This window comes from Pelophylax lessonae, assembly GCF_965119305.1.
Source record: "Pelophylax lessonae genome assembly, chromosome: 8".
In the NCBI taxonomy this organism is placed as follows: domain Eukaryota; kingdom Metazoa; phylum Chordata; class Amphibia; order Anura; family Ranidae; genus Pelophylax; species Pelophylax lessonae.
In genome coordinates, this window is record NC_138775.1 from 69,957,041 (window position 1) to 69,969,656 (window position 12,616).

Consider the following 12,616-nt stretch of genomic DNA (forward strand, 5'->3'; position numbering starts at 1 on the left):
TGGCATTCCGTTTTGCGGTCAGAATCGGCGCAATTCTGCCCACAATTCGGAAATGCCACAAATCGTTTGACGCCCTTGTGATCCCTGTTACTTTGAATGGCACCCAAATCGCGGCACAATTTTGCAGCAATTGTCACCCGACAAATCGCTGTAAAATCACGCAAACAGAATCAGATCGGAACGCCATGATGTGATTGGAGCCTTAGGAGATAAGCTTTAGACAACAACACCCTAATTACCAGAATTCAACTACAGGTGAGTCTATTTATTCATTAAAAAGATGTTTTTGCCCCTTTTTAAAAAGAAAACAAGTAAAAATTAAATCCACTTCTAAGAGAATTTTGCTACTTTAATGAATTCAAAGTCTTTGCTTTTTGTACTGCTTCTGTACGCTGTAGTGGGGATTGGGAAACTCGTCAACAATTTCTACTGAGTGATCAAGGCTTTGCCTAATGAGACCCCAGAGAAACTTTGATGAGCAGGACTGTAATTTTCAGGCCTGTGGAATCTCAGGCTCAGAATGGTGGTGTTCCCAGAACACCAGGGTGCTGTCAACAGAAAACTGCAAAAAATGGAATGATGAACAAACAAAAGTCAAGGCCAAGCCAACTGTTCGTGTATTTCAGTTGATTTTTGAGACGTTTGTGAAATATTCTCTAGACATAATTTTTATGTAATAAGTGCCAGCTCATGCCCTTGAAAGTAAAAAAAATAGAATATTTCATTCCTTCTTTGGCTGTAGGAGAATGGCTTTCTAAGCTGTAAGATAAACACTTGCATTTTTGCCGCAGGTCACGCTGTGGCTCACATTCTTGTCATTTTGGAGAGGGAAGATTCAGAATTGTGTCTGTTGATAGAGAGCAGTGTCCAGAGCAAGCCACAAGACTCTATATGAAAAGTTCATTGTATTATCCTTAAGGCAGCTCATTTCCCTCTGACCTAAATACCTCTTCTATTGTCTCATCAGTTTCCAGCTACTGAGCTAACTGCTTGTTTAAGGTCATAACATCTCTGGCTAAAAAACTGCATATTTTACTTAACCCCCCCCCGGGAGAAGGGACAAGGGGCCTGTGACAGATAGTTTACTCTAAGTAATAACTTTCTAGGACTGTACTGACACTATCCAGTTCAAGATTTTAATGCAGGGATCCTCTAACTACGGCCCTCCAGATGTTGCGGAACTACACGTCCCATGAGGCATTGTAAAACTCTGACTTTCACAGACATGACTAGGCATGATGGGAATTGTAGTTCCTGAACAACTGGAGGGCCATAGTTTGAAGACCCCTGTTTTAAGGGGACCTTATAGTGTATTTTCAGTAAGCAAAAAATTTGAGTTCTAGTGTTTACCTTAAGGCCCCTTTCAGACGAGCTTTTTGTCAGTCTGCTTTTGTCCCATGACCGGGTCAGTTGAGGATTGTTGGACTGAATGCATTAAGTTTGGAACCATGTCCACTTTTGTGAACCAGACTGGATGTTGGCAAATATAGGCCGAACGTTGCCATTTTACCCTCTTCAGCCCCAGAAGGGTTAGGTTTAAAAAAATATCTCAAGCTATGAGCATCTCAGGGAGCACTGTTCAATCCATCATCCGAAAAAGGAAAGAGTATGACACAACTGCAAACCTACCAAGACATGGCCGTCCACCTAAACTGACAGGCCTGGCAAGAAGAGCATTAATCAGAAAAGCAGCCAAGAGGCCCATGGTAACTCTGGAGGAGCTGCATAGATCCACAGCTCAGGTGGGAGAATCTGTCCACAGGACAACTATTAGTCGTGCACTCCACAAATCTGGCCTTTATGGAAGAGTGGCAAGAAGAAATGCAATTTTTTGTGATACGGCACTGCATTACTTTAACTGAAAATTGCACGATCGTGCGACACTGTACCCAGAAAAAGTAATGTCCCGACAAATAGAGCTTTCTTTTGGTTATATTTGATCACCTCTGCGGCTTTTATTTTTTGTGCTATAAACAAGAAAAACTTTTTTTACTTTATGCTCTAAAACATACCCAATAAATTATTCCAATATGTATTCTGCTAGCTACATATTTTTGGTAAACAAAATTCCAATAGGTGTATGTTGATTGGTTTGCGCAAAAGGTATAGCGTCTACAAACTATGGGATATTTTTATGGATTTTTTTTCTTTTTTTACTAGTAATGGTGGCGATCAGCGATTTTTAGTGTGACTATGACATTGCGGCAGACAAATCAGACACTAACTGATACTTTTGACACTTTTGGGACCAGTGATATAGTGATCAGTGCTAAAAATATGCACTGTCACTATACAAATGACACTGGCAGGGAAGGGGTTGACATCAGGGGCGATCAAAGGGTTAAATGTGTTTCCTGGTAGTGCTTGTTATCTAGGGGGGGCTGCTTTGACTGAGGGAAGACAGAGATCCGTGTTCCTGCTTAGCAGAAACACAAGATCTCCATCTTCCCCTCTCACAGAATGGCATTCTGCCTTGTGTACATAGACAGACCGCCGTTCTGCCTCTTTCCCGAAAGATCATGAAGTGTCGGCGAACATCGAGTCCGCCGGGCTCCCGCTGTGTCCAGTCACAGCGGGAGCAGGCGCCGGTAACGCGTGCACACGCCCCTGACCCATTTCACAAAATCACATACAGGTACGTAATTTTGGGCAGGGGGGTCAGTAGTGACTGTACAGCTTGTATAACAGTGTAAATTTGCTGTCCCCTCAAAAAAACTCAACACACAGCCATTAATGTCTAAACCGCTGGCAACAAAAGTGAGTACACCCCTAAGTGAAAATGTCCAGATTGGGCTCAATTAGCCATTTTTCCTCCCTGGTGTCTTGTGATTTGTTAGTGTTACAAGGTCTCAGGCACGAATGCGGAGCAGGTGTGTTAAATTTGGTGTTATCGCTCTCACTCTTTTATACTGGTCACTGGAAGTTCAACATGGTACCTCATGGCAAAGAGCTCTCTGAGGATCTGAAAAAAAGAATTGTTGCTCTACATAAAGATGGCCTAAGCTATAAAAAGATTGCCAAGACCCTGAAACTGAGCTGCAGCACGGTGGCCAAGATCATACAGCGGTTTAACAGGACAGGTTCCACTCGGAACAGGCCTCGCCATGGTCGACCAAAGAAGTTGAGTGCACGTACTTAACGTCATATCCTGAGGTTGTCTTTTGAGAAATAGACGTATGAGTGCTGCCAGTATTGCTGCAGAGGTTGAAGGGGTGGGGGATCAGCCTGTCAGTGCTCAGACTGTACACCGCACATTGCATCAAATTGGTCTGCATGGCTGTCGTCCCAGAAGGAAGCCTCTTCTAAATATGATGCACAAGAAAGCCCGCAAACAGTTTGCTGAAGACAAGCAGACCAAGGACATGGATTACTGGAACCATGTCCTGTGGTCTGATGAGACCAAGATAAACTTATTTGGTTCAGATGGTTTTAAGCATGTTTGGTGACAACCATGTGAGGAGTACAAAGACAAGCGTGTCTTGCCTACAGTACTTTGTTTTAAAAATATACTCATCTTTTACATTGGGAAAATGTATAAAGTTTGTTCCCTTGAAATAATTGGGACATCATTAATATTGTATGGTCATATCAGTTATCATTCAGATTACCGATGACCATAGACTAACCACTAAATCAGCTGATGAAATTGTTACATTTGTTTGTGTTTTTTTTTTTTTTTTTCAGGTTGTGGCTGTACAACTTTTCAAGTCAAGTGTCACATTGAATTAAGTCCATTCATTAAGACTCCGCACGCTAACCCAATACCATGTATTCAGCAAGCTGGAAAGAAGCCGCGGGCAAAAGCACTGCCAATCAGGAAGTCAAATCTAGAAAAACCTCAAGGTTGGTATTTAATAAGCTGCAATATTTTTTGACATTTTTATTTGGCAAAAGAGTTTTGTTTACAGACAAACATTTAAGGCTCCTATACTATATAAAAATTATTATACTATATATCATCTTTAATATGTATGTGTATCCCAGTCTTAGTCCGTAGGGTTCAATATTGAGTTGGCCCACCCTTTGCAGCTATAACAGCTTTACCTCTTCTGGGAAGGCTGTCCACAAAGTTTAGGCATGTGCAAGGTCAGGCACTGATGTGGACCAGAAGGTCTGGCTCACAGACTGTGAGCCAGGCCTTTTGGTCCACATCAGTGCCAGACCTTGCACACTCCTAAACTTTGTGGACAGCCTTCCCAGAAGAGTTGAAGCTGTTATAGCTGAAAATGGTGGACCAACTCAATATTGAACCCTACGGACTAAGACTGGGATGCCATTAAAGTTCATGTGCGTGTAAAGACAGGCTTCCCAATACTTTTGGTAATATAGTGTGCATATATATATATATATATATATATATATATATATATATATATATATATATATATATATATATATATATATATATATATATAGTTTGTGTATGTATATGTATATATATATATATATATATATATACTGTATGTGTATAAACAGTGCCTTGAAAAAGTATTCATAGTCCTTGAAATTTTCCACATTTTGTCATTACAACCAAAAACGTAAATGTATTTTATTGGGATTTTATGTGAAAGACCAACACAAAGTGGCACCTTATTGTGAAGTGGAAGGAAAATGATAAATGGTTTTCAACATTTTTTACAAATAAATATCTGAAAAGTGAGGCGTACATTAGTATTCAGCCCCCTTAATAATTGCCTTCAGAAGTCCCCTAATTAGAAAACAGAGTCCACCTGTGTGTAATTTAATCTCAGTATAATTACAGCTGTTCTGTGGAGCCCTCAGAGGTTTGTTAGATAACCTTAGTGAACAAACAGCATCATGAAGGCCAAGGAACACAGTAGACAGGTCAAGGATAAGGTTGTGGAAAAGTGAAAAGCAGGGTTAGGTCTAAAAATATCTCAAGCTATGAGCATCTCAGGGAGCACTGTTCAATCCATCATCCGAAAAAGGAAAGAGTATGACACAACTTCAATCCTACTAAGACATGGCTGTCCACCTAAACTGACAGGCCGAGCAAGAAGAGCATTAATCAGAAAAGCAGCCAAGAGGCCCATGGTAACTCTGGAGAAGCTGCAAAGATCCACAGCTCAGGTGGGAGAATCTGTCCACAGGACAACTATTAGTCTGGCCCTCCACAAATCTGGCCTTTATGGAAGAGTGACAAGAAGAAATCCATTGTTGAAAGAAAGCCATAAGAAGCCCCGTTTGCGAGAAGCCATGTGGGGGGACACAGAAAACATGGAAGAAGGTGCTCTGGTCAGATGAGAACAAAATTTAACTTTTTGGCATAAAAGCAAAACTCTATGTTTGGCAGAAAATTAACACTGCACATCACCCTGAAAACACCACCCACACCGTGCAAAATGGTGGTGGCAGCATCATGTTGTAGGAAAGCTTTTCTTCAGCAGGGACAGGGAAGCTGGTCAGAGTTGATGGGAAGATGGATGGAGCCAAATACAGGGCAATCTTAGAAGAAAACCTGTGAGTCTGCAAAAGACTTGAGACTGGGGCAGAGGTTCACCTTCCAGCAGGACAAGGACCCTAAACATACAGCCAGAGCTAAAATTGGAATGGTTTAGATCAAAGCATATTCATGTGTGAGAATGGCCCAGTCAAAGTCTAGACCTAAATCCAATTGAGAATTTGTGGCAAGACTTGAAAATTGCTGTTCACAGACGCTCTTTATCCGTTCTGACAGAGCTTGAGCTTTTTTGCAAAGAAGAATGGGCAATCATTTCACTCTCTAGATACAGTGTGTATATATATATATATATATATATATATACGTAATTCTTGTGAATGAGCAGCCCAAACCAACTGTATACATTATATATAATGTAAATATATATAATAAATGTATACAGTTGGTTTGGGTTGCTCATTCACAAGAATTACATGCAAAATAATGGTACCGCTTTCAGCACCTAAAATCCAAAAGAATCATACCACCAGGGAGGTTAAGTGGAAGAGATGATCGGCGCGAGATAACCCCTATGCCAGTGTCAGAGGGCGTATCATCCAACTGTAACATCTTGTAATTGCCGGGTGCTCGCTGACACACACAGTCTCGCCTCCTAGCCCGGCTTCTTTGATGGACGTCACACGTCCTGGTTGGCCAGGTGTTCTGTCCATCAAAGAAGCTGGGCTAGGAGGCGGGACTGTGTGTGTCAGCGAGCGCCCGGCAATTGCAAGCTGTTACAATTGGATGATCTGCGCTCTGACATTATTCAGTCCATCGGCTGGCCGGCAAAGTGCGAGCAGGCGAGTGGAAAATTTGAGGGCTGGTCTATAACATAAAATCCCAATAAAATACATTTACTTTTTTCATTGTAACATGACAAAATGTGGAAAATTTCGAGGGGTATGAATACTTTTTCAAGGCACTGGGTGTGTGTGTATATGTGTGTGTGTGTGTATGTGTGTGTATATGTATATGTGTATATATATATATATATATATATATATATATATATATATATATATATATATATATATATATATATACGTATTAGGGCTGCACGATATTGGGGAAAAAATCACATTGCGATATTTGTTCCCCAACGATATATATTGCGATATTACCCACCTCTTCCTGGTGTACATGGTACAGTCGCCTCCCCTCCGTATTTGGTACCTTCTTGGCAGCCTCGGCCCAGGTGCGCTCCCTCCGCCTCTTCTGTTTGTCCCTCATGATCGGGCTGTGAAGTCAGGGGGGAATATCTCTGGATGGGGGCAGACGGACACGCGGGAAGTGGGGGTCACGCTGGAAGTTGCAGTCCTCTTCACCAGGCGGCTCCTTCGCACCGTAAGCACACTCCCAGTTACCCACAATACACTTCCGCCCCACAGCACAGCGAACCAATCACGTAGTGAGTAGCGGCACAGCGAACCAATCAGGTGTGCAGGCACGCTTGATTGGTTCCCTGTGCCGCTGCTCACAGCGTGCTGCTCACCGCCCAGTCAGAAGAGCTGCAGAACACCGGATTTAACATGTGGGACGGCTGTATTCGTCTGCCTTCACGGAGTCCCCAATATCGCATGATCCGGCGATGTGAATATCGCCCACGGCCGCAGCACGATATTCGATGTTACATCGAATATCGTTCAGCCCTAATACATATATATCTATATATATATATATATATATATATATATATATATATATAGATATATATGTGTATATATATCTATATATATATATATATATATATATATATATATATATAGATATTTATAGAGAGATATATATAGATATAGATAAAGCCTAGTATCTCCTTCTGCTTATCAGTGGAGTTATGCCTGTTGCATGTGTCCATGTGTGATTCATCTGGGCTGAGGGAGTGTCCACACTGTGTCCAATAGGGAGGCTAGTTGGACAGTGGAGGAAACCCAGCCAGTGACACACAGGCTTTTGTAGCTATCTCAGTGGGTTGGCACAGACGAGTGGTGCATCCTGGGATAGGCTATAAAAAGCCAAGGGCACATGTGGCAGGGTGTCTTTTGGCGGGAAGCCAGGTCCCAGAAGGAGGGTGACATTTGTCTCTCCTTCTGCTCCTGTGGATGGTGGTTACAGGCAGTCGGCCTTGTGAGCCAGGAGTGTGGAGATGAGCCATGAGGTCCATGAAAGCTGACTAGTGGAGTTGGAGGCAGAGCAACCTTGGGGAAAAACAGTGTTCGTGAGTACCGGGAAGCTTGCCGGGGGTCTGCCCAGGAAGGGGACCACTCCAGTGGAGAGTCGGTGGACGGGTGTCAGCCCACACAGCAAGTGAGAAAGGTGGTGCCAATTTAGAACCCTAAAGAGTAATTCAAGCAAGAACATTTGATCTATCTTCACTTCAATGGCAGGGTGAAGCAGCGGCCTTGCCGCATTCTAAAGTCAGTTGTCCTCACCATTGTGAATAGTTGTCCGTTGGAGTATCCTACTCATCCCTTCTCCAAACTAAAATCTCAATAAAACCATAAAACCAACATCCCCTGGATTGATTGACTGAGCCAAGAACTTTCATTGCTGTTTATCTGCTGTCAGTTGCTAAGGGTAACCCAGGGGAATCCAGAAAGTGTAATTCTCAGCAGTCCTCTATGGGGCAGTGCTACATACATACATACATATACTGTACATACAGGGAGAGCGTAAGTGGTGTATAAGTATATGTACACACACACAAAACATATATATGCATAGTGTATATCTATGTGTTTATATAGTGTTTGTATTTTTCTTTTATGAAAACCTGTTATTTCAACTGCATACTTTCTGAAGATACCCATAGACAGTAGATGAAAGTCTCGGATTCTCACTTTTTAACTTTTTTTTAAGTGAGGAAATTCTAGGAGAATTCTAGTATCTGTAGGGTACCTGTTCATAAGGAGGAAGAAAGATCAAGCATCCAACCATCATGTAACAATTACATTTTATAGGAGTTTCACCTCCCCCCCCCCCCCCCACCAGTGGCGTACCAAGGGCCCCCAAGTGCTACCTGCCCCCCCCCGTGCTCTCCACCCCCCTGGTTTTCCCTGCCCGCCCCCAAGTGCTACCTGCCCCCCCCCCCTGTGCTCTCCACCCCCCTGGTTTTCCCTGCCCACCCCCCAAGTGCTCCCTGCCCCCCCCCCCAGTGCTCTCCACCCCCCTGGTTTTTCCTACCCACCCCCCAAGTGCTACCTGCCCCCCCCCGTGCTCTCCACCCCCCTGGTTTTCCCTGCCCGCCCCCCAAGTGCTACCTGTCCCCCCCCCCCCAGTGCTCTCCACCCCCTGGTTTTCCCTGCCCACCCCCCAAGTGCTACCTGTCCCCCCCCCCCCAGTGCTCTCCACCACCTGGTTTTCTCTGCCCACCCCCCAAGTGCTACCTGTCCCCCCCCCCAGTGCTCTCCACCCCCCTGGTTTTCCCTGCCCACCCCCCAAGTGCTACCTGTCCCCCCCAGTGCTCTCCACCCCCCTGGTTTTCCCTGCCCGCCCCCCCAAGTGCTACCTGTCCCCCCCCCCCAGTGCTCTCCACCCCCTGGTTTTCCCTCCCCACCCCCCAAGTGCTACCTGTCCCCCCCCCAGTGTTTTTTCCCTGCCCACCCCCCAAGTGCTCCCTGCCCCCCCCTGTGCTCTCCACCCCCTGGTTTTCCCTGTCCACCCCCCAAGTGCTACCTGTCCCCCCCCCCCCAGTGCTCTCCACCCCCCTGGTTTTCCCTGCCCACCCCCCAAGTGCTACCTGTCTCCCCCAGTGCTCTCCACCCCCTGGTTTTCCCTGCCCACCCCCCAAGTGCTACCTGTCCCCCCCCAATGCTCTCCACCCCCCTGGTTTTCCCTGCCCACCCCCCAAGTGCTCCCTGCCCTCCCCCCCCCAGTGCTCTCCACCCCCCTGGTTTTCCCTGCCCATCCCCCAAATGCTCCCTGCCCCCCCAGTGCTCTCCACCCCCCTGGTTTTCCCTGCCCGCCCCCCAAGTGCTCCCTGTCCCCCCCCAGTGCTCTCCACCCCCCTGGTTTTCCCTGCCCGCCCCCCAAGTGCTACCTGTCCCCCCCAGTGTCTCCACCCCCCTGGTTTTCCCTGCCCGCCCCCCAAGTGCTACCTGTCCCCCCCAGTTCTCTCCACCCCCCTGGTTTTCCCTGCCCACCCCCCAAGTGCTCCCTGTCCCCCCAGTGCTCTCCACCTCCCTGGTTTTCCCTGCCCGCCCCCAAGTGCTCCCTGTCCCCCCCCCAGTGCTCTCCACCCCCTGTGCCTTCCAACCAACCCTGCAATGCTTTCCAAACCCCCTCTTAATTCTCTCCAGCCCCCCCACCGTGCCCTTCAGCTCCTCCAGTGCTCTCTGCTTCGCCTGTGCTCTCCGGCCCCCCTAGTGCTCATCTATCTTCTATCATGTCCTCAGTCTCTGACCATCTCTTGTATCATGTCTGCAGTCTCTGAGCATCTCCTGTATCATGTCCTCAGTCTCTGACCATCTTCTGTATCATGTCTGCAGTCTCTGAGCATCTTCTGTATCATGTCTGCAGTCTCTGACCATCTCCTGTATCATGTCTGCAGTCTCTGACCATCTCCTGTATCATGTCTGCAGTCTCTGACCATCTCCTGTATCATGTCTGCAGTCTGACCATCTACTGTGTCATGTCTGCAGTCTCTGAGCATCTTCTGTATCATGTCCTCAGTCTCTGACCATCTCCTGTACTATGTCTGCAGTCTGACCATCTCCTGTATCATGTCTGCAGTCTCTGAGCATCTCCTGTATCATGTCCTCAGTCTCTGACCATCTCCTGTATCATGTCTGCAGTCTGACCATCTCCTGTATCATGTCTGCAGTCTCTGACCATCTCCTGTATCATGACTGCAGTCTCTGACCATCTCTTGTATCATGTCTGCAGTCTCTGAGCATCTTCTGTATCATGTCCTCAGTCTCTGACCATCTCCTGTATCATGTCTGCAGTCTCTGAGCATCTCCTGTATCATGTCCTCAGTCTCTGACCATCTCCTGTATCATGTCTGCAGTCTGACCATCTCCTGTATCATGTCTGCAGTCTCTGACCATCTCCTGTATCATGACTGCAGTCTCTGACCATCTCTTGTATCATGTCTGCAGTCGCTGAGCATCTTCTGTATCATGTCCTCAGTCTCTGACCATCTTCTGTATCATGTCCTCAGTCTCTGACCATCTCCTGTATCATGTCCTCAGTCTCTGACCATATACTGTATCATGTCTGCAGTCTCTGACTGAGCATCGCCTGTATCATGTCTGCAGTCTCTGACCATCTCCTGTATCATGTCTGCAGTCTCTGACCATCTCTTGTATCATGTCCGCAGTCTCTGACCATCTCTTGTATCATGTCTGTAGTCTCTGACCATCTCCTGTATCATGTCCTCAGTCTCTGACCATCTCCTGTATCATGTCCTCAGTCTCTGACCATCTCCTGTATCATGTCTGCAGTCTCTGACCATCTACTGTATCATGACTGCAGTCTTTGAGCATCTCCTGTATCATGTCTGCAGTCTCTGACCATCTCCTGTACCATGTCTGCCGTCTCTATCTATTTATGCTGAAGGTAGGACTGTGCAGGGGAGGCAGAGAGTGCAAAAGGAGGAACTGTGATTAGAGAGACGGGGGAGGGGGCAGACGGCAAGGGGCACTGTGATGGGGGGCTGTGAAATTTGTGCAATAAATATTCTTGAAAACATTACAAATTTCTGTGGGTGTTTTTACATTTTAAAGTTGGGGGGGGTGCCAGATATGGGATCCGCCCGGGTGCCAAATGCTCTAGGTACGCCACTGCCCCCCACACTAGATTGCTGAGCCACTTGTCTAAGTGGCCAAGCCCCTAAGTACAAGCTCATACTTCAAGCTCATAGTCCACAGGAATGAATTAGGAGTGCAGAGATCATGCATAGGCTTGGCCAGAAAAAGATTTGGCAAGCAAGAGGGATGTAGTCAGCAATATTTTGCTGGATAGGAGACAGGTGAGTATAAGACTGAAAGGGAGGCGGGAGGGAGATCACAATATAAATGTATGTACAAAAGTGTCACCTGCACACTGAACTGCTCGTGTTGAGCTTTCTATTAGTAACATTGATAAAACCAGTGATGTTTCAAAGTCACAAATGGGCTCCTTCATCAGGCACTAGTAATAGGAATGAATCAAGAGTGTGGAGATTATGCGTAGAACCAACCAGGAAAGTACTGACAAGCATTAATGTAGTCAACAATATTTTTCTGGATTGGGGACAGGTGATTATAAGACTGGGAAGAAGGGCAGGAGGAGGGGGCACAATATAAATAGCCACATTATAAATGTAAGTGCAAACGTGTCACCAGCACACCAAACTGCTCATGTTGAGCTTTTCTTATTCACATTGATAAAAAATATTGTTGTTTCAAAGCCGCAAACTGGCCACCAGTAATGAAGAAACCTGTTGGTGGTTGTTGCTTTTTCAACACAAATAGGGTAGCCATTGCTGGCCTGTCACATCACAAGGTTACGTACTGTTTGGAATGCACCCAATCTACAATTCCAGCATATAAGGGTAACTAAACCTAAACTGTACATAAACATAAGATGACAGTAGAGAGGGGCTGGTTTCGGGGAAAAGGTATATCTCTTTGTGATAGGGGCTGCACAGGCAGCCTGGTAACTTTATGAAGGGCCTCATCTTTCAATGTGAAATGATTTGTGGCCTGCTATAAGCTTTTATCAGCTGCTCTACATATTCAAATCTGAATAGTAGCTATTTCACTATATCTTGCAACAGTGATTCCAAGATATATATTTTATCGCTTCTCCTGGCCTAATTAAAAGCCATATAAACAAATGTGCACGTGGGCTCACTATATCCCAGGGTTTATCTATAGCCTGGTCTGGCACTGTTTGCTCTGCATATTAGACTCTTTTCCGCAGTAAAAGAGTTACTCAGAACATAGCAAATATTGCATAGGAGGAAGGAAGCATGACAGTGGTTAGCCACAAATATAAAGAATTATGTGTTTATGTGTGGGAGGAAATAGGAATATGTCACTGCACTTATGTGTACATTTCTAACGCATCTATCTGGGTTCACCCTAAACTCTTTCAAGACAATAGGCTTTTACAGTAAAAGTACAAATAAATTATTAAATAATGAACCTTTTTGAGTAGTTGTCAGCTATCTTG

At 45.4% G+C, this 12,616-nt stretch overlaps 1 protein-coding gene across 1 annotated transcript in view; it reads left to right on the top strand.

Annotated features, from left to right (window-relative positions):
* The window catches only part of FGD3 (FYVE, RhoGEF and PH domain containing 3), a 429,081-nt gene that overhangs the window by 240,434 nt on the left and 176,031 nt on the right, over positions 1-12,616 (top strand). The window contains exon 2 of the mRNA XM_082266526.1: positions 3,685-3,843. Coding sequence (XP_082122652.1) covers positions 3,685-3,843 — 159 coding nt within the window. The remainder of the gene's footprint in view (positions 1-3,684; positions 3,844-12,616) is intronic.